Here is a 21,931-nt window from a genome sequence, read left to right as displayed (position 1 = left end):
ACACAAAATCTGTCGCTCACTCCCTCTCTGTCTTTCACTCACACAGACACACCACCACCATCAACTTTGCTGAATTGCTAATGAAAAACATGATCAGGCAGCTGTGATTGAGCAGCAGTGTAGATCCAACTATTTTCACGGTTGTTGTGTCGTGATGATTTTGTGAGGCCACATGGAAAAGGCTCGGATGAGCTTTCCAAAGTTCTACAAGTTGTGCCTCCATCGCTTGTGTCCAGATCACACGCTGCACTGCACGTGCTGCTCCGTCTGTTCGCTAACGTTTCTTGTTTGCGCGTGCGCAGTGTGAGAGGCTGCGGAGACACCCTCACGACTGCCGAGAGGACTTCAAACAGGTTTGAAATCCTCCCGATTGATGGTCGTGAGGTGTTAATCTCTTCTCTACCCCACGTATACTACACGATGCACGACACACGATGAAGGCGAAACTCGGCCGATCCCCAAAACCGTCGCACGACTCAAAAATTGCACAGTACATGGCCAGAACAGATGTTCACCCTACGGTCCAAACTGCAAATGAATCTCTCATGAGCGACGCTGCCGTTCTGACTGGAGCAGCGCTAGATGTACAACATTGTTTTTGTCTAAAATAAATCGATGCACTGATTCCAATCATAAACAAGGAGGGTTGGAGTTGTGCCATGAAAAGGTTGCAGTTCTAAATGTGTAGTAAGTTCTTTTAGGGTGTTTTTAACTGACTTTGTCTCTTCCACGATGTCATTTCTCTCTCCTACAGCGTCTGTTACAATTATTCAAATTGGGTGATGACGTCATTTAACGACTTCTAGCGAATTTTAGGACAGCCAATAGAAATTTCCCTTACCGAGGAGTCGGCAAAACTGAGTAGTAGTAGTTAAATCGGAAGTGTGGAGTCAGTTGCTTAAATCTTTCAGCTTTTTTTAAACCTTAAATTTAATTGAATCTCATCAGGTTTTAAACTCAGGTTCAGTTGTTCGCTGAAATTAGCGACAGATTTAGACTTCAGAACAAATCAAAGAAGCGCTGGATGATCAGTAATAATGACACGGAAATGTCTGCTGTAACTGCATCACGCTGCTCCGCTTTGCTGTTTGCTGTCGTCGTCGTGTTCGTCTCTGCAGGTGAGGTTTACAGTTAGAAACTAAACTGAGTTTATCTGACAATAGACCAGCATCGACTAGTTTACATGTTGTTAAGAATAATAATAACAATGATAATAATATGGATTTAGTTTGTCTGTGTGGACACTTAACATCTGTAATCCAGCTGTGACAGAGACAAAGAAGTGTAATGTGTGTGTCAGTGTGATGTGTTGTAGTGTCAGGAGTCAGTATGCAGCTACAAAGCTTCTTGTTCAGTGTATACAAACAGCTGTAGCTCCATAAAGGCAGCATGCAGAGACTCACAGTGTCTTATAATGAGAGGCTGCTTTCTCTCACACATTATGTTCACTTATTATCAGCACATGTTGTTGTTCTGTGGAAGCTAACATCTTGTAGTTTCTGACACTTTGCATGTTTAGCATGAGGCTAAAATTCAGTGGGTCACTGGTGACCTGCTGGATGTTCAGAGGTTCATTAAATCCAACATGACTAAAAACTCAAATGTCAAAGGAAATAAACAAAATATTTAAAGTCAATTATTCTGATCATAGTTGTACTTTGACCTTTAACCTCTCTGCTCTGTGTTGTTTCCTCTTTCAGAGCAGAAAAACATCACAGCTGAGTCTGGACAGGACGTCACTCTGACATGTCGAGCTCCAAACAACAACATCATAGTTGTGTACTGGAAGAACGCTGACCTGAAGCCAGATTATGTGCTTTTGTACCAGGATGGTCTCTCTAATTCAACACACCAGCATCCATCTTTTAAGAACCGGGTGGATCTGCAGGACAGACAGATGAAGGATGGAAACGTGTCTTTGATTCTGAAGAACGTGACGATTAATGACGCTGGAACATACAAGTGTCATGTGTTCATGGCAGAAACAGACACATTGGAGATTCCCAGCATCATCCACCTGGCTGTTGTTCCTCCAGGTGAGTGAGTAGAGTTGAGTGTGTGTGTGATCAGAGGTGAAGCTGCTTCCTGGTTGTTGATGTGTGTTTGTTGTATGGATGAGCTGGTGGATGTCAGAGGTAGACAGATGTTTCCAGCTGTTGTCTTTGTGGCTGGTAGTCTAGAGTTGACTTGTTCTTACTTATTATCAGCACATGTTGTTGTTCTGTGGAAGCTAACATCTTGTAGTTTCTGACACTTTGCATGTTTAGCATGAGGCTAAAATTCCCCCTCAGTGGGTCACTGGTGACCTGCTGGATGTTCAGAGGTTCATTAAATCCAACATGACTAAAAACTCAAATGTCAAAGGAAATAAACAAAATATTTAAAGTCAATCATTCTGATCATAGTTGTACTTTGACCTTTAACCTCTCTGCTCTGTGTTGTTTCCTCTTTCAGAGCCAAAGATCATCACAGCTGAGTCTGGACAGGACGTCACTCTGACATGTCGAGTTCCAACCAAGAAGATCAGAAGTGTAGTATGGAGCAGAACTGACAAGCCAGGATTTGTGCTTTTGTACCAGGCTGGTCGCTTTGTTACAGATCACCAGCATCCATCTTTTAAGAACCGGGTGGATCTGCAGGAAAGACAGATGAAGTATGGAGACGTGTCTTTGAATCTGAAGGATGTGAGGATCAATGACACTGGAACATACATGTGTCGTGTCCTCAATGAAAGAACCAGCTCATTGAAGATCATCAGTATCGTCTACTTGAGTGTTCCTCCAGGTGAGTGAGTAGAGTTGAGTGTGTGTGTGATCAGAGGTAAATGGCCTGTATTTGTATAGCGCTTTACTAGTCCCTAAGGACCCCAAAACGCTTTTCACATCCAGTCATCCACACATTCACACACTGGTGATGGCAGCTACATTGTAGCCACAGCCACCCTGGGGCGCACTGACAGAGGCGAGGCTGCCGGACACTGGCGCCACCGGGCCCTCTGACCACCACCAGTAGGCAACGGGTGAAGTGTCTTGCCCAAGGACACAACAACCGAGACTGTCGGAGCCGGGGCTCGAACCGGCAACCTTCCGATTACAAGGCGAACTCCCAACTCTTGAGCCACGATCGCCCCAGAGGTGAAGCTGCTTCCTGGTTGTTGATGTGTGTTTGTTGTATGGATGAGCTGGTGGATGTCAGAGGTAGACAGATGTTTCCAGCTGTTGTCTTTGTGGCTGGTAGTCTAGAGTTGTAGAGCAGCATTGTTTGGTTAGAGCAGAAACAAAGACATTCCGTCTCTTCTTCTCTTGCTCTCTAACTCGTCTGTAAACATGAAACTTAGATTACACAGGAAACACGTGATCTCACCCAAAGAACAGTCGCCGTCCTGCTTTGAAACAACCAGAACAAAACAAAAGCACGTTTGCACTATTCCAGCACGGCTGGAGCACACACTGGCTGATGTGACAATTCATGGATATAATTTCCAATCTTTCTTTAGCTCCCACCACATCTTTAAATGGTAAATGGCCTGTATTTATATAGCGCTTTACTAGTCCCTAAGGACTCCAAAGCGCTTTACATATCCAGTCATCCACCCATTCACACACACATTCACACACTGGTGATGGCAGCTACATTGTAGCCACAGCCACCCTGGGGCACACTGACAGAGGCGAGGCTGCCGGACACTGGCGCCACCGGGCCCTCTGACCACCACCAGTAGGCAACGGGTGAAGTGTCTTGCCCAAGGACACAACGACCGAGACTGTCCAAGCCGGGGCTCGAACCGGCAACCTTCCGATTACAAGGCGAACTCCCAACTCTTGAGCCACGATCGCCCACAACAACCATGTGGGGTCAGGGGTCATGTTTGGCTTGAGACTTTTGAAAAGTAAATCATCATGTGTTTGAAAACGTGCTTCTTTAGCATCAGGCTAAAACTCTGCTGTACCTGTGATCTGGTCAATGGTCACAGCTCTCTGTCCCATCCAACCAAGTTACCCTTTATATATATGAAGTGCATCAAACCGCATGAATGGAGACGAGCGTCTGACTGACTGCTGGAGTCCAGCATCCACCCACACTCAGATGGCCTCCATCAATTTTCTTTAGCACAGATGTGTCCTGCTCACTCTGGAGTCAGTGTTATCATCCTCATCTGTGACAATGTGAGACTCCAGCTGAGCTAGTTTGTTATTTATTAATTCACTGACTTCTATTATGTCCTGATAGTTTAACCGTAGAGTTTAATCCATGTGTAGCTGAGCAGACTCCCTGCATGTTGTTGCTGTTACAGAGAGAGGACGGCTGCTGTCACTCTGTCAGGTTTAGATCAAATCAAACTAAGCTGGCAGTTTATCTGAATACAGGCAGTGCTTATTGTAAAGTATATACAGTGGGGCAAAAAAGTATTTAGTCAGCCACCGATTGTGCAAGTTCCCCCACTTAAAATGATGACAGAGGTCAGTAATTTGCACCAGAGGTACACTTCAACTGTGAGAGACAGAATGTGAAAGAAAAATCCATGAATCCACATGGTAGGATTTGTAAAGAATTTATTCGTAAATCAGGGTGGAAAATAAGTATTTGGTCACCTCAAACATGGAAAATCTCTGGCTCTCACAGACCTGTAACGTCTTCTGTAAGAAGCTTTTCTGTCCCCCACTCGTTACCTGTATGAATGGCACCTGTTTGAACTCATCATCTGTATAAAAGACACCTGTCCACAGCCTCAAACAGTCAGACTCCAAACTCCGCCATGGCCAAGACCAAAGAGCTTTCGAAGGACACCAGGAAAAGTATTGTAGACCTGCACCAGACTGGGAAGAGTGAATCTACAATAGGCAAGCAGCTTGGTGTGAAAAAATCAACTGTGGGAGCAATCATCAGAAAATGGAAGACATACAAGACCACTGATAATCTCCCACGATCTGGGGCTCCACGCAAGACCTCATCCCGTGGGGTCAAAATGATCATGAGAACGGTGAGCAAAGATCCCAGAACCACACGGGGGGACCTGGTGAATGACCTGCAGAGAGCTGGGACCAAAGTAACAAAGGTCACCATCAGTAACACACTACAACGGCAGGGAATCAAATCCCGCAGTGCCAGACGTGTTCCGCTGCTGAAGCCAGTGCATGTCCAGGCCCGTCTGAAGTTTGCCAGAGAGCACATGGATGATACAGCAGAGGATTGGGAGAATGTCATGTGGTCAGATGAAACCAAAGTAGAACTTTTTGGTATAAACTCAACTCGTCGTGTTTGGAGGACGAAGAATACTGAGTTGCATCCCAAGAACACCATACCTACTGTGAAGCATGGGGGTGGAAACATCATGCTATGGGGCTGTTTTTCTGCCAAGGGGACAGGACGACTGATCCGTGTTAAGGACAGAATGAATGGGGCCATGTATTGTGAGATTTTGAGCCAAAACCTCCTTCCATCAGTGAGAACTTTGAAGATGAAACGAGGCTGGGTCTTCCAACATGACAATGATCCAAAACACACCGCCCGGGCAACAAAGGAGTGGCTCCGTAAGAAGCATTTGAAAGTCCTGGAGTGGCCTAGCCAGTCTCCAGACCTCAACCCCATAGAAAATCTGTGGCGGGAGTTGAAAGTCCGTGTTGCTCGGCGACAGCCCCAAAACATCACTGCTCTCGAGAAGATCTGCATGGAGGAATGGGCCAAAATACCAGCTACTGTGTGTGCAAACCTGGTAAAGACCTATAGTAAACGTTTGACCTCTGTTATTGCCAACAAAGGTTATGTTACAAAGTATTGAGTTGTATTTTTGTTATTGACCAAATACTTATTTTCCACCCTGATTTACGAATAAATTCTTTACAAATCCTACCATGTGAATTCATGGATTTCTTTTTCACATTCTGTCTCTCACAGTTGAAGTGTACCTCTGGTGCAAATTACTGACCTCTGTCATCATTTTAGGTGGGGGAACTTGCACAATCGGTGGCTGACTAAATACTTTTTTGCCCCACTGTATCTTTACTGCAGCTGTGTTAAAAACATGGCTGCCCTCTCGCTGTAATGAGACCAGCTGAGCAGAGTTACTGATCTGTAAGCAGTTTCCAAACTCCTGAGACTGATCACAGTGTGGCTTTGAACCTCTCATGCTGAAATCATCAGTATCTCTGTGACCAGCTGTGATAAACTGCTGATAAATGAACACATTATCTTTGTGCTATAAACTTACCTGCCAGAGCAAATACATAACAGCCACAATACACAGTTTGTCTGTGTAACAACTGTAAAAAACTATTGTAAGGAGCTGGACCTCTTCAAGTTTGTTTAAAACGTTTAATCCGAGAAGCTTCTTCAGTTCTAAGAGCAACTGGTGGATCTCCCAGATTTTTAAGCCCTATGGGAGTGTCCCCCAGGAGGGTCATGGAGCACCTGTTGATCCTATTGATCCCACCATTCTGATGGACATAGAAGAGCCACCTCCACAGGATAAAGGACACTCTTTCGAGGATGCTAATGTTCACATTTTGGACAGAGAGGATAGATGGTTTTAAAGAGGAGTGAAAGAAGCCATCTACGTCCACTGTGAGCGACCATCGTTGATCATCAGGGGGGTCCTTTTGTCCCTCTTGGGGGGGAAACTCCCACAGAGCTTGAATCTGAATCACAGGTTCAGATGTTTCAGCCTCATAATAAACAAACACAGGTTCAGAGAGTCGAGGATTTGACCTTCCAAAAGTCTCAGACATGTTTTAACGAACTCTCAGTCTGCAAATTATAAAGATCAGCTGGATCAGTTTTAGTCATATTTAGTCAGATCATCCGTTTCCTTTGTTAAATTAAGAAAAATCCACCAGTATTTTCTCACTTTATACATATTGTGAATAGTTTGTATTAATCTGTTGTCCTGAACTAGAAGAGGAAACAGATTCTGTTCTGTTCTCCACTCATCACCTACCTGACAGCTGACACCTCACACCTGTTTCTCACCTGCAGGTCACACAGGAGGAGACACAGAGGATGGAGAGAAGGAGGATGGAGGGAAGAAGGACGGAGGGAAGGAGGACGGAGGGAAGGAGGACGGAGGGAAGAAGGACGGAGGGAAGGAGGATGAAGGGAAGAAGGATGGGGGGAAGACGGACGGAGGGAAGGAGGATGAAGGGAAGGAGGACGAAGGGAAGGAGGATGAAGGGAAGAAGGATGGGGGGAAGGAGGATGGGGGGAAGGAGGACGGAGGGAAGAAGGACGGAGGGAAGGAGGATGAAGGGAAGAAGGATGGAGGGAAGGAGGACGAAGGGAAGAAGGACGGAGGGAAGGAGGATGGGGGGAAGGAGGACGGAGGGAAGAAGGACGGAGGGAAGGAGGATGAAGGGAAGAAGGACGGGGGGAAGACGGACGGAGGGAAGGAGGATGAAGGGAAGAAGGATGGGGGGAAGGAGGACGGAGGGAAGGAGGACGGAGGGAAGGAGGATGGAGGGAAGAAGGACGGGGGGAAGACGGACGGAGGGAAGGAGGACGAAGGGAAGAAGGATGGGGGGAAGGAGGACGAAGGGAAGAAGGATGGGGGGAAGGAGGACGAAGGGAAGAAGGATGGAGGGAAGGAGGATGGGGGGAAGGAGGACGGAGGGAAGAAGGACGGAGGGAAGGAGGATGAAGGGAAGAAGGATGGGGGGAAGGAGGACGAAGGGAAGGAGGACGAGGGGAAGGAGGATGGAGGGAAGAAGGATGGAGGGAAGGAGGACAGAGGGAAGAAGGATGGAGGGAAGGAGGACAGAGGGAAGGAGGATGGGGGGAAGGAGGACGGAGGGAAGGAGGACGGGGGGAAGGAGGATGAAGGGAAGAAGGATGGGGGGAAGGAGGATGGAGGGAAGAAGGACGGAGGGAAGGAGGACGGGGGGAAGGAGGATGAAGGGAAGGAGGATGGGGGGAAGGAGGACGGAGGGAAGGAGGATGGGGGGAAGAAGGATGGAGGGAAGGAGGATGAAGGGAAGAAGGATGGGGGGAAGGAGGATGGAGGGAAGAAGGACAGAGGGAAGGAGGATGGGGGGAAGAAGGACAGAGGGAAGGAGGATGGGGGGAAGAAGGATGGAGGGAAGGAGGACGGTGGGAAGAAGGACGGAGGGAAGAAGGACGGAGGGAAGGAGGATGGAGGGAAGAAGGATGGAGGGAAGAAGGATGGGGGGAAGGAGGATGGAGGGAAGAAGGACAGAGGGAAGGAGGATGGGGGGAAGGAGGATGGAGGGAAGGAGGATGGAGGGAAGAAGGATGGAGGGAAGGAGGATGGAGGGAAGAAGGATGGAGGGAAGGAGGATGAAGGGAAGGAGGATGGAGGGAAGGAGGTTGGAAGGAAGGATGGAGGGAAGGAGGATGGAGGGAAGGAGGATGGAAGGAAGGATGGAGGGAAGGAGGATGGAAGGAAGGATGAAGGGAAGGAGGATGGAGGGAAGGAGGATGGAAGGAAGGATGAAGGGAAGGAGGATGGAGGGAAGGAGGATGGAGGGAAGGAGGTTGGAAGGAAGGATGGAGGGAAGGAGGATGGAGGGAAGGAGGATGGAAGGAAGGATGAAGGGAAGGAGGATGAAGGGAAGGAGGATGGAGGGAAGGAGGTTGGAAGGAAGGATGGAGGGAAGGAGGATGGAGGGAAGGAGGATGGAAGGAAGGATGGAGGGAAGGAGGATGGAAGGAAGGATGAAGGGAAGGAGGATGGAAGGAAGGATGAAGGGAAGGAGGATGGAGGGAAGGAGGATGGAAGGAAGGATGAAGGGAAGGAGGATGGATCTGTTCGACTGATAGTTGGTCTGTCAGTTTCTGCTGTGCTTCTTGTTGTTGTTGCTCTTCTTATTAATCTGATCTGCAGAAAATATGAGAGGGGTTTTAGCACAACAAAACAAAACCTGAGAAAAAAACGTAAGAAAACAATTGAAAGGGCTGCAAAGTATTCAAAGCTGAATAATGCTGAGACTGACTTTCCATGAAGTCACTGTTACCCAGCGCGACGAAAAACATGATCAAGGACAGAAAGAAACTGATGATGCCCCATGTGACTTTTCCTCCTCAAGCCCAGCCCACTGGGAGACAGCTTGTTTTTGTGTTTGTGGTGTTTTGCTCGGCTGTGCCCTTTTTAACACTGTTGTGTTTAACTTTGTTTTTTTTATATCTCTGGAAATAAAAGTTTGGTTTGTAAAGAAAATGATAATGAGTGAAATCAGTCTGTCTGTCTACATTTATGAAGAAAACAGTGATCAAAAACTCAAATATTTACTCAATAAACTGAAAAAATGTTAAGATTTAACATTCCTGTGAATCACTAAACTAAGATGTATAACCACTGTTTTTGAAAACTGCTTCACATCTGTGCTGCATGGAGTCGACCAACTTGTGGCAGCTGTAAACAGATATACCAGCCCAGGAGGATTTGACAACCTTCCACAATTCCTCTGCGTTTCTTGGTTTTGCCTCAGAAACACCATTTTTGATGTCACAAGTTTTCTATTGGATTAAGGTCCGGGCACTCTGCTGGCCACTCCATGACCCTAATTTTATTGGTCTGGAACCAAGATGCTGCTCACTTACTGGTGTGTTTGGGGTCGTTGTGATGTTTAAACACCCATTTCATGGGCATTTCCTCTTCAGCATAAGGCAGCGTGACCTCTCCAAGTATTTCGATATAAGCAAATTGATCCCTGATATGAGATAAGTGGGCCCGACACCATAGTAAGAGAAACAGACCCCATCATGATGCTTGCACTGCCATGCTTCACAGTCTTCAGAGAGTACTGTGGCTTGAATTCAGTGTTTGGGGGTCTGAGGGCTCAGGGCCGTCCTGTTGTCATGGTATCAAGTGCATGACGACTCTCTGCACACACTCTGAGTCCTTATGCACATTTTCTATAAGTCCTCATCAGAGGAATGCAGCTCATCTAAATATCTGTAAAAAAGTTTTTGTTAATGCAAAGAAATATCTTTTTAAAAATTTCTGTAAATACTGAAAAACAAAACAGGAACTTTCTGTCATTTCTCTGTTACTTCATTCATTTGGTTTTGTATGAGTGGTCATGGCAGAGACGTTCCTCCTTCACATTCTCCAAAAACGTCCATTGGGCCGATTTGGACTCTTTGCCAGCCTGATTCTGGGCCCCGGGCCTTATGTTTGACACCCCTGCACTCAACTCTTTATAGCTCTGAAAACTAATTTAAGAACAACAAAAAAACCCTCAGAAAATAAAGTAACTGACAGAAATTTTAAATATGAGCATAATTCCACCAAAGAGGCTTTTTATTTTCAGGCTCTGGTTGTTTGAGGCTGTCAGACGCTCAGTTATTGACGATGATGCTTGAATTCAAACAGACAGACAACATGAAAGATGAGGAAATCCCTGAGCACTGTGCAGAGGACTCTGAGGATCCTCAGCGTCACTGTGACACGTGCCTGTATGTGCACATCTTTACTTTTAATAAGATGTTTCAACATGCAGACGTGAATCTAACACAGTAACAGCTGCCTTTGTTTCAGATCCAGCTCATTCCAGTTCACTGACAAAGATTTGGTGCTGTGATAACGACTCTGAGCCGATGAAGCTCTGATGACTCTGATAACATCTCCCTCCCAGTAATAACCTCCCAGCAGCAACTATGACAGACACGTCTCCTGACAGTGACACTCTTACAGATACACATTCAAGACTCAAGAGCTTTATTGTCAGTACAGCAGTATACACAGTATACAGCTTACCACATGGTGCATTTATAAGTATGCAAAAGATATCTCTCTCCAAGAGATGTAAAACTCAAAATTACAAATACATAACATACTAAACTTTGTGATGCGGCTGCTGCTGCTCCACATGTTAGTAAATCTGACCCTAAATCTTCCTGCTTCTCTTAGAGCACACAGGTAACGGCTGCCCTGAGCATGAAGGTGTGTCTGCAACATGATGAAGCTCGTCTAGAGCAATGATTACAATCTGCTCCGGGGCAGCTGGAGAGTCCTGTTTGCTGTTTGCCTCCTTTAGAAAATAGAATAAGAGCCAGAAACTTCTTCTCAACACAAAATAGTCTTTGAATGTGTTTTATCTTATTTTCTAGGGTCCATTAGAGTGACCGTGGATACAAAGTGATGTTAGTGGAGAATTAAAGGTTTTAGTAAAAAGTGTGAAGGTTGACAGTTTGATTACAGCTGCTCAAACTGATTTCCTGTTCTTTGTATGTTTGTCACACTTATTAAATGTTTCAGATCAGGATGATGTAGCTTTGGATTTGTTCCCTTAATAACAAACATCTTCATTTACAAACTTCAGTTTGTGTTTTCTTTGTTTAATATTTTAATGTGTTTGATCTGAAACATTTAAGTGTGACAAACATACGAAAACCAGGAAACCAGGAAGGAAACAAACTCTGTTTCACTCTGTGTTTGTTTCCATCTTATGTTCTTATATGTTGTTTGTTTGAAACTTGTGATCAGTATTTTAAAGTTTTTAAACTGAACTCAGACACAAACTACAAACTTGTCAGACATTGAAATGAATTGTTGCTCTGAGTATCTGAACCTGCTGTTGTGTTGCTTTTGTGTGCTGGTGTCACTGATGGCTGCTGCTGTGACAACAGACACACAAACAGTTTGATGTCATCAGAAATCCCTCTGCATACACTGAGAGAAAAGCTGCTTTACTTTCACACTCCAACACTGTTGTCATGTCCTGCAGTCTGAGTGTAAAACAACACTGCCCCCGTGAGGTCAAACTGGAGCATTGCACATGATAATTCACATCCAGCAAACGTCTTGGACCTTCACACACATCTGACCCTGATTTAGTGGAGACTTTAGAAATTTCAGTGTTTCTAGGATCTGTATCCTGTGTGTGCACCCACTGTGGGCCTTTCCTGTGCTTAGTGTCAGCCTGAGCTCCATGCAGGCCTCAAAGGCCAAGCAATTCAAAAGCTTCACCAAAACAAGGCACCACTCAAATAGCTGGACCCAGGCTTGCCGCCCTTATGGAGGAAAACATAGAAGATGATCTCTGTGAGTTATTTTTACTGTCATATTATAAAATGTGATGTTCTAGCATCATGTTATTCTTCTTAAGCCTTTGAAAAGCTTCCTCTGTGTCCATTAAACTGATGACTTTAGTGCTGCTGTCTACTTGTTACATTTAGTACTGTTTAATTTTCAACCTAGGAAGATCTGTAAGAAGGACTCACAATATAACATAATACTGTAAGATTACTTACAGGTAAAATACTCAGATTGTACTTAGATAAAAGTATGTAATCACAGACTCGCCCAGCCTGACTGCCTTGAAGCTCAGGTGTCTTCACTGCCTCCTCTGATAAGAGCTGGAGACCTGAGTAGGTTCGTCACCCATCAGCAGCAGATCACCTCTCGATCGGGCACGTTTTCATCTGGGAGGCTTTTAGAGCTCACTGCCCTCGGCGTCGCTGCTGGAACAACCAAGTTTTGCTATTGAATCTTTGACCTGCTGATCTCACAGAGGCAGGAGACCCAGAACATCCATGCCAGCTTCAGTTTATGCTCTGTCCTGTCATCCAATCAGATTTGCATGTAATACACTGATATTCAGCCCCAGCCTGGTGTTCTCTCCATCTCTGACCTTTCACACAATTTAAACTAACAAACTTTCTCTTTAAAACTGTTTGTCAATCACAATTTACTCGATTTATTATTCTTCTATCACATATTTATATCAGTCATAATGAACTCAGTATGATCTGAGCTGTAAACCTGTATTGATCATCACAAACCTTTATAGCGCTTCAGAGCAGCTCCTTCAGTGGCTGCAGCACCCACGATGTGGGCGGAGAGATTTCCTCCCCTCTGCTGTCAGACTCCACCACAAAGACTTTGCAGCTGATCAAACACACACATGTGCAATAGGACTAAGTGTAACACTCTTTTTCTGACAACGTTGTATTTGTACTCAGTTGTATATAGCATGTGTATTCTATTTTTATCCTATCATTCTATTCTATTCTATTGGGTACAGTTGTGTACAGTTTCTTATTCTATTCCAGGGTTCTCTCATGTTTGCTATGTAACTGCACTGTCCACTTCCTGCTGTAACAAAACAAATTTCCCACATGTGGGACTAATAAAGATGCTCTTATCGTTACTGTATAACCACAGGTTCACTTCACATTTGGTAGAATATAAAAGGACAAAGCTGGACAATTGTCATCACATTTCTCATTAGTTGCTGTTAGCACAGGCACACAAAGAAAGCAGAGCTTTAGCTTTAGCTCCCTACATCACTTTTAAGCCTGGATGTTGAGGCTTTTGCTTCCTCTCAGCTGTGATGACATCTCTGTCTGCTCCATCTCACCCAACATCATCCATCTGACCTGATGCTACCTGACAAACTAAAGATAAAATATTAAATTCATTTTGCATCACTTACATTTAAAATACATTTAAGGTGGATTTCTTAAAAGGGAAGGGACTGACCTGACTGTTGTGTCGAGACAGGTGTGAAGGGAGTTAAATCCAGTCTTATACTACGGACGTGTTTGGTTTTGGTCTGTAATACGTTGAGTTTATTATCTATAAGTTAACATAGCAAATCCTCCATCCAGAGGCTAAAGTGATATCAGAGCTAGACTACTTTAAGTGAAAACAGATGATCGTCTGAGCCTTAAATGAAATAAGGTTAAAAAGAAATGCTGCTATCGACAGTGTGAGGCAGTGAGCTCTGTTATACCATATTTTTTAATTTTCTTTATTATTATTATATTATAGTGTTATTACCTTCCTGTTACTTCATAATAGAATGACAGTTAATGGTAAAAGTCTTGAATAGTTTTGAATTTATTTTTCCATGATCACATTTCATTCAATCACTCGTGGACTTGTGTGAATGTTACATGTATTATTTTCACCCGTGGATTTACAGACACTGTGTGAACAGTTTTCATTTTATCCAAAGTTTTACTTGATGTCCAACTGATAAAATCACTGACAGACAACAGAAGCAGGAGCTCAGAGAGAAATTCAATTCAACTTTATTCATAAAGAGACAAATCACAACGTTTGGTTTTATTTTACAGAAACTTAAAACTAAACCAAATTCAGGACGTGTATTAAACCTGCAGCTGATCCCTGTCTGCTGTTCACTACCTTTGATTTCTGTTACCAGCATCATCTCATGTTCCCCAGGTTCACTGACAACGCTGAAACCACCAGCGGGAGACTAAGAGTGCTGATTTAAAAAGATTCAGACATTTTATTTTGCTGCAGCTCAACATGAGGCTGGATCCTGATTCTTTGTTGTTTTTGTTTTCTCTACATCAAGAAAACAGCAGCAACAAGAAGCACAGCAGGAACTGACAGGCTGACCTTCAGTCCAACAGATCCTCCTGTGTGACCTGCAGGTGAGAAACAGCTGTGAGGTGTCAGGTAGGTGATGATGAAGAACAGAACAGAATCCATTTGCTCTTCAAACTGCTGTCAGACATTATCTGCTGCACTCTGATCACATCACTCAGACCAGCTGCTTTCTACAAAGTCTCATCAGCAACATCTTTACAAACCAACATCAGATTGTGTGTTTTGTGGTCTAAAGTTTTGTGCCTCTGGTTTCTCATTGGCTCACACTCTTGCAGAGCCGTAACACGCACATGAATGAGAGGTGGTGAGTGTAGTTCCTGTTAACAGGGTATTGCAGACCATCCCGCTAACTGCCGAATTTACTTTTGTCTGTCATATTTATGATGAAAAACAAATGTAATCAAATTAGATATTGATATTTTCATATGGGAATTGATCCTGCAACATGAAACGCTGGGATTGGAAGTTCAGCATCGCTCCGCACATCATACCTGTGAGATGACAGACAGCAGTGTGGAGGAGAGTGCGACACAAAAACACAGAAATATGACTGACAGCTGCAAACGAAGCAGCATCTGCTGCAGGTGAAAGATATTGGGACTAGCAGAGCAGAGTGGCTTCACTGTAAAACAAAATTAGCAGTGAGTGTGAAAAGTTTCTGTGTGTGGAGTTCAACACCGTCCACTCAGAAGCTGCATCACTGGATGGTAGATTTAAAAAGCTTGCATTCAGTGACAACAGAGCTGTTGATGAGGCACTTCAGAGAATAACTGCAGCAGCAAAGTGCACTCCCACCCAGCTCCACCATTACAGGGCCAAGTGAAGGAGGAGCCACAGACGTCTGCTGGGTGGAGCCTCTTTGATGAAAGAGCTGCAGGAGATGCTGCAAAGAGAAATACTACAGCTGATGTTATGATGGAGATGAAATGTTATCTTGAGGAGCCCCTCATCCAACAAGGAGAAGGCCCACAGAGCTGGTGGGAGGCCAAGGCCACAGTCTTTCCCTACCTGTTGAAGGTGATGGAGGGGAGACTGTGCATTGTGGCAACATCTGTTCCTTTGGAGGGTCTTCTCAAAAACTGGGCAGATACTAAGGAGAAACCACATCAGCCCATCCAAGCTGAGGCAGCTGATTTTTCTGAATGTCGACCTGCACTGAGGACAAACTGTTTGGCTGCTGAGTTTGGTTCTGTACTGTGGATTTGTTTACAGTGGGGCTTTTTGTGCTGAATTAAACTTAAAGGTTTGAGTAAAATATTAAACAACAGTAAGAATGCCTGCTTTTGTAACAGAACAAAAACACAAAATTAGGCAATTATAAGGCTTTTCATAAAAACACTACATGCAAAAGGGTTTGTCAGCACACAAAGCATTCACATTTGCCAAGTAAAGCTAAAGTATGAGGCTACAGAGGATAATAACTTAAGAGACATTTGGGAGCCACGAGACGTGCAAGATAATCCAGAGCTTAGATCTAAATAAGGAAGTCTTAACTCAGTAATGGAGAATATCCTCACACATTAAGAAGCACCGAGGGAGGGAAGTCCTTCATTACTCTGTCAGTCAGGTAGGTGATCAGTGAAGAACAGCACAGAATCTATGTACCTGCATGTTCAGCTCAATTTGTGGATGCAATAAGAAGTAAAGTGAGAGTGATCAGCTTACCAGTGACTGTGATATTAACCAGGTTACTGATGGCACCATTACTGGACTCACACCAGTAAACTCCGGTGTCGTGAGGCACCAGCGCACTGATGGAACATGATCGATCACGTTGCTGTTGTCCCCGCCCATCTCCACACTCAGCCCTCTGCAGTTTGCTTGTGTTTCTCCTCACAGTCCAATCAGAAACGCTTTGGTCCTCCTCACAGATTACAGTCACAACATCTCCCTCAGAGAAATCAGAGCTGTGAGGAAGAGGAGAGGTTAGATCAGGGCAAGGCTGGACTGGGACAAAAAGTCGGGATGAAGATTGAAAATGTGACGTCATTCAGGGGTAAAACCGCAAAGGATTCTGGGAACTTGTGGCAAGAGGTACTAGCGCACGCAGGCTTTTGAACTCAGTTACACAGCGATAAAAAGAAACCCAAAAAATGGCAAGAAGCTGTTGTATTATTGACTGCAACAGCCGGTCGCATGACAGCCACGGGAAGCCGACGGGTAAAGAGATCGTTTTTTTTTTTATCGGATTACGTCGTTGAAGTGAAAATTTTTAAGCCATGTTTCCGAAGTAAGAGCCGACGGATGGTCTGGATATACCAAATATAACGTCCCAGAACTCTCCAGCTCACATGTTAGTCTGCTCCAAGCATTCCCACAAAGGTCAGAGTTTTGTTGTAGTTAATGCGTCATTTTTCTTAACATAATTGGTGATATAGGTTACAAGCAAGTCTGGCGCTGAACAGAAATTGCCGCGCTATGCTCCTTTGTCTATTGTGCATAAATAGTGAATTGTCCTGACACAATATTGCGTTTCGCTTCTGTTATTATGGTACATTGACAGAAACATATACTTTTATTCAGAGGATAAAACAGGTGTTTTGTATCACTAATTGTCCAGTGCGATTACAGCATACAATATTATTGTCACTGCTACATTTCTGTGATGAACCAGAAATTATTTCCACTACTAATTAATTACCGTTGAGCTCAAAGGTTATATTGTGGCAGACCACCAGGTGGCTCCACTCACACACAAGTTGAAGGGAAGTGTGGGGGTGGAGATTTTGGCGCTGACTATATGTGAAGTTCTGTCAGTTAATAAAGTGGTTGGAGTGAGACACTGAGACCTCTCCTGTCGTTGTTACATACCTCCACATTGGTGACCCCTGTAGTGAACATGCTAAGGCTCGACGACGAAGCCAGCTCTGGCCTGGAAGCATCGGCGGCCGCCGGACCTTCACCTCCGCCGATGGCTGCGTTTGCTGTGGCGCTTAAATTGCCGGATTTTTGGCTTCACGATGCTCCTTCATGGTTCATGCACGTAGAAGCTCAGTTTGCTCTTCGTGGAGTTTCAGCCGACGACACTAAATACCACCATGTGGTGGCCTCACTTGACCCGCTGTCAACCCGCCGTGTGATGACTCTCCTCCGGGATCCCCCAGCCCAGGGCAAGTACGCCGCCCTCAAGGGGCTGCTGCTGCGGCGTTACTCCCTCTCTGATGCTGAGCGGGCCGAGAAACTCCTTTCCATCGCGGGCCTGGGCGACGGCACCGCCCTCGAGCTCATGGAGAGCATGCTGTCCTTGCTGGGCGCGGAGGACGGAGGATTTCTCTTCACCCACCTCTTTCTTCGACAGCTGCCGGCTCCAGTGCGCGCTGGCCTTGCCAACTCCCCGCTATTGGCCACGAAGGATTACTGCTCCCTTGCGGAAGAGGCGGATCGCATCCTCCTGGCTACCAGGACTTTCGGCGTCCAGACGGTTATTCAGGACCCACCAGCGTTTTCCCCCTCCCCCTCACCGATGCTCCACGGGCCCTCCGACTCGTCCACTGTGGCCGGAATCGCTGCACGGCGACACCGCGGCACCGCGGAAAGGGGCTTTGTTTTTATCACCAGCGTTTTGGAGCGAAGGCACGGCGCTGCCTCCCGCCTTGCAGTTTCCAGACCCAGGGAAACGGGCATGTCAGCGCTCTGTAGCAGCCGCGACCGCTGGCAACAAGGAAAGGCTGCTTTTCTTAGAGGACTCACGCTCGGGGAGGCGTTTCCTGGTGGACTCCGGCTCACAGAAGAGCCTTCTTCCCCCGGCTGGCTCGGACAGGCTAGCTGAGGGTTGCGGGCCATTGCTAACAGCGGCTAATGGCTCTCCCATCAAAACCTTCGGTGAAAGGTTGGTGACTGTTTGCTTTCACGACCGTGACTTTCAGTGGAACTTTGTTGTTGCTGCTAGCTCTGTGCCTATAATAGGCGCTGATTTTCTTTGTGCTCACGGACTACTGGTTGATGTGGCTAACAGACGTTTAATTGATGCTGTGTCCTTTTCCTCATTACCCTGTTTGACTCGGGGTGCTCAGCCCGTGGTGCATGCTAACTCAGTAGATTCGGGTGACGTTTTTCAGTGTTTGCTTTCTGAGTTTCCCTCACTCACTGTCCCCACTTTCTCGAGCACGGTGACGAAGCATGGGGTAGAGCATTACATAACTACAGTAGGGCCCCCGGTGTTCGCGCGCGCGCGCCGCCTCGACCCCGCCAAACTGGCTGTCGCTAGGGAAGAATTTGCTACCATGGAGCGTCTGGGCATCGTGCAGCGTTCGAACAGTGCCTGGGCTTCTCCGTTACACATGGTGCCTAAATCTGATGGTCGGTGGCGACCTTGTGGGGATTTCCGCCGTCTTAATAATGTCACGGAGAACGATCGTTATCCCATTCCCCACATCCAAGATTTTTCCGCCCATCTTGCGGGGACCTCGGTTTTTTCTAAGATCGATTTGGTACGGGGATATCACCAGGTTCCCGTGTGCGCGGAGGATGTCCCCAAAACCGCCGTAATTACACCTTTCGGCCTTTTCGAGTTTCTGCACATGCCGTTTGGCCTGAAAGGTGCCGCCCAAACCTTCCAGCGGTTGATGGACTCGGTCTTGCGCGGGCTGCCCTTTGTTTTTGTATATCTTGATGATATACTGGTGGCCAGCAGCTCGAAGGAGCAGCACATGTTCCATCTGCGTCAGGTTTTTCAGCGTTTGGCGGAGCATGGACTGATTATTAATCCGTCTAAATGCCAGTTTGGGTTGCCCGTTCTCGATTTCCTTGGGCACCGTGTTTCCGCCGAGGGCGCGGTTCCGTTGCCTGACAAAGTCCGAGCTGTTTCGGAATTTCCGCGTCCCACGACTGTTAAGGCACTGCAGGAATTTTTGGGGATGGTGAATTTTTACAACCGTTTTCTCCCCAGAGCGGCACATCTGCTGAAGCCCCTTTATGGGGCGTTAAAGGGTAAAAAAGCTAATGACCCCGTTGACTGGTTTCCGGACAGCATCCAAGCGTTTTCTGATGCTAAGTCAGCGTTAGCTAATGCTGCCCTTCTGGCCCACCCATCCCCCTCAGCGCCGATTGCGTTGACCACTGATGCGTCGGACATAGCGGTGGGTGCGGTGCTGGAACAGCGAATCTCGGGTGTCTGGCAACCGCTCGCCTTTTTCAGCCGTACGCTACGTGACAGCGAACGCAATTACAGCGTTTTTGACAGGGAGCTACTGGCGCTCCACCTGGCGTCTCGTCATTTCCGTTTTTTTCTCGAGGGTCGTCACTTTACCGCATACGTGGACCACAAACCCTTGACGTTTGCCATGTCCAAGGTTTCCGATCCATGGAGTGCACGCCAGCAGCGCCAGTTGGCAGCCATTTCTGAGTTTACCATGGACATTCGGCACGTGGCTGGTAAATCCAATCATGTGGCTGACTGTTTGTCCCGTGCGCTGGTTTCTCCCGTCTTTCTCGGCATAGACTACTCCGCCATGGCTGCCGATCAGAGCGGTGACCCCGACATCCTCGAGCTTAAATCCACCCAGACGGGCCTCATACTGGAGGACAGACCCGTGCAGGACGGTGGTCCCCTCCTCGTCTGTGACGTTTCCACCGGCTGCCCTCGCCCTGTGGTTCCCGCTTCCTGGCGTCGTCAAGTTTTTGACTCGGTACATGCTCTCTCTCATCCAGGGGTCCGGGCCTCTGTTAAACTGGTCAGCTCTAAATTTGTTTGGCCAGGCCTTCGCAAATCTGTTAAGGAATGGGCGTCGGCGTGCATTCCCTGCCAGCGCGCGAAGGTTCATAAACACACCAAGGCGCCCCTGGAGCCGTTCTTCATACCCGGCAAACGTTTCGATCATGTGCATGTCGATCTGGTGGGTCCCTTGCCGCAGTCACAAGGTTTTACGCACCTTTTGACTGTTGTTGACCGGACCACCAGGTGGCCGGAGGCGGTCCCCCTGGCGTCCACTACCGCAGCAGTGGTGGCCAAGGCGTTTTTGTCGACCTGGGTCTCGCGTTTCGGCCCACCCGCGGACATTACGTCAGACAGAGGCCCCCAGTTCATTTCCGAGCTTTGGTCGGCCATGGCTGATGGACTGGGGGCTAAAGTCCACCGCACAACCGCATACAACCCGCAGGCTAATGGGATGTGTGAACGGTTCCACCGGTCGCTGAAGGCTGCCTTTCGCGCCTCCTTAAAGGATGGCAATTGGGTTGACCGCCTCCCGTGGGTTTTGCTTGGGCTGCGCTCTGCGGTTAAGGAGGATCTCGGCGCTTCCCCAGCTGAGCTAGTGTTTGGTCAGCCCCTCCGCGTGCCTGGAGAATTCTTGCCTGAAAATCCTCCTCCCTGCTTCGATCCATCGGTGCTCTCTCTCACCCCGCTTTTGCACTCGCTTCGGGTTCCTGGTCCGGTGCACCATTGCGTGCCTGACACCTTTGTTCCAAAGACTTTAGAGACTGCTAAGTTTGTTTTTGTCAGGCACGATGCCCACAGGACACCGCTGCGGCCGCTGTATGACGGCCCGTTCAGGGTTATTGAACCGGGCCAGAAACATTTTGTTTTGGATTTTGGGGGTCGAAGGGAGACTGTGTGTGTTGACAGACTTAAACCAGCACATGTTCTTCCGGACAGTGATGTAGTGCCGGCCCAGGCCCCTCGCCGTGGCCGACCTCCTGCGCTGGGGTTGACAGTCTCTGGTTTTCCCCCCAGGACTACCCCCGGACCACCAACGTTTGAGCCTCCTCCTGCCTTTCCTGCTCGCCTTCACCAGCCTCGTTCACAGGATGGACCTTCCTCTGCCTGTTCTCTCCCTCCCAGGTTCAGTCGTGCGGGTCGTTTGCTTAGACCCAGGGTCCTGGACTGAATGGAGACCTGACTGTGTGTTCAAGGGGGGGTATGTGTGGCGGACCACCAGGTGGCTCCACTCACACACAAGTTGAAGGGAAGTGTGGGGGTGGAGATTTTGGCGCTGACTATATGTGAAGTTCTGTCAGTTAATAAAGTGGTTGGAGTGAGACACTGAGACCTCTCCTGTCGTTGTTACATACCTCCACAATATTAATAAACGGTTAACGAATGTGTATTTATGACGACGATTTGTGAGACTGGTAAACTTACCTTTGTTCGTACGATGGTCTTTCGTTCTACACGGTGCATTTCAAGGTCCTGCACCCATCCGTCGGTAAACTGTACCTGGGCTTGTTGCAGTGACCTGAAGTTACTAAACTTCATGAGTGTATGCACTCACTCCAAGAACCGTATGATTATAAATATGAGCGTGGTGAAAGTTGGGCAGCACGCTGACGTCTTTGGTCCCTCTGTGTGCTCGTAAGGGTCTGACCCTTTCACTCCTTTGATTTTTTCCTCGTATCTTTTCTTTGTCTTTTCGTCGAGACTTTTTTGTGCGGCAAAGAAAAAACAAGAAGGTATTGGAACCGGAGAATGAACGTTTTGCGGTGCTGCAAATGCTTGCATTTGATGCGGTACTTGGATTGTTTTGCCACGAGTTCCCGGCATGCAATGCGCGAAAATCACGTGATTGCTAAACAAGGGGGAGGGTGCATCCGGCCTCCTCGGCTGTAATTGGTCCAGCCCAGAGTCGATCATGACCAATTGGCCAATCCAACACCTTTCATTATATATACCCTTCCTTAAAA

General features: G+C 46.9%; 1 protein-coding gene and 1 long non-coding RNA gene across 2 annotated transcripts; one reads left to right on the top strand and one right to left on the bottom strand.

Annotated features, from left to right (window-relative positions):
• The first annotated feature begins 827 nt into the window (after window positions 1–827).
• LOC112430820 (uncharacterized) lies at window positions 828–9,507 on the top strand. Its single transcript, XM_076878056.1, has 5 exons — window positions 828–1,118; window positions 1,701–2,036; window positions 2,455–2,784; window positions 6,973–8,079; window positions 9,479–9,507. Exons 1-5 carry the CDS (start codon window positions 1,025–1,027, stop codon window positions 9,505–9,507), a joined length of 1,896 nt encoding a protein of 631 aa, XP_076734171.1. The 5' UTR covers window positions 828–1,024.
• Window positions 9,508–13,972: 4,465 nt separating this feature from the next.
• Window positions 13,973–21,931, bottom strand: LOC143414380 (uncharacterized). Its single transcript, XR_013095003.1, has 3 exons — window positions 21,393–21,931; window positions 15,980–16,221; window positions 13,973–14,352 (listed from the first exon to the last, which is right to left on the bottom strand). It is a non-coding gene; the product is annotated as an uncharacterized LOC143414380 (long non-coding RNA).

This window comes from Maylandia zebra, linkage group LG3 (assembly GCF_041146795.1).
Source record: "Maylandia zebra isolate NMK-2024a linkage group LG3, Mzebra_GT3a, whole genome shotgun sequence".
NCBI classification, from domain to species: Eukaryota; Metazoa; Chordata; class Actinopteri; order Cichliformes; family Cichlidae; genus Maylandia; species Maylandia zebra.
The sequence above is the reverse complement of the archived record's forward strand: the minus strand, read 5'-3'. Positions and strand labels throughout refer to the sequence as shown.

Bases quoted from the DNA above. Each gene is read 5' to 3' on its own strand.
- LOC112430820 (XM_076878056.1), top strand. From the start codon at position 1,025: ATGATCAGTAATAATGACACGGAAATGTCTGCTGTAACTGCATCACGC. The intron at 1,119-1,700 runs GTGAGGTTTACA...TTCCTCTTTCAG, and splicing joins CGTCGTGTTCGTCTCTGCAG to AGCAGAAAAACATCACAGCT. The intron at 2,037-2,454 runs GTGAGTGAGTAG...TTCCTCTTTCAG, and splicing joins CCTGGCTGTTGTTCCTCCAG to AGCCAAAGATCATCACAGCT.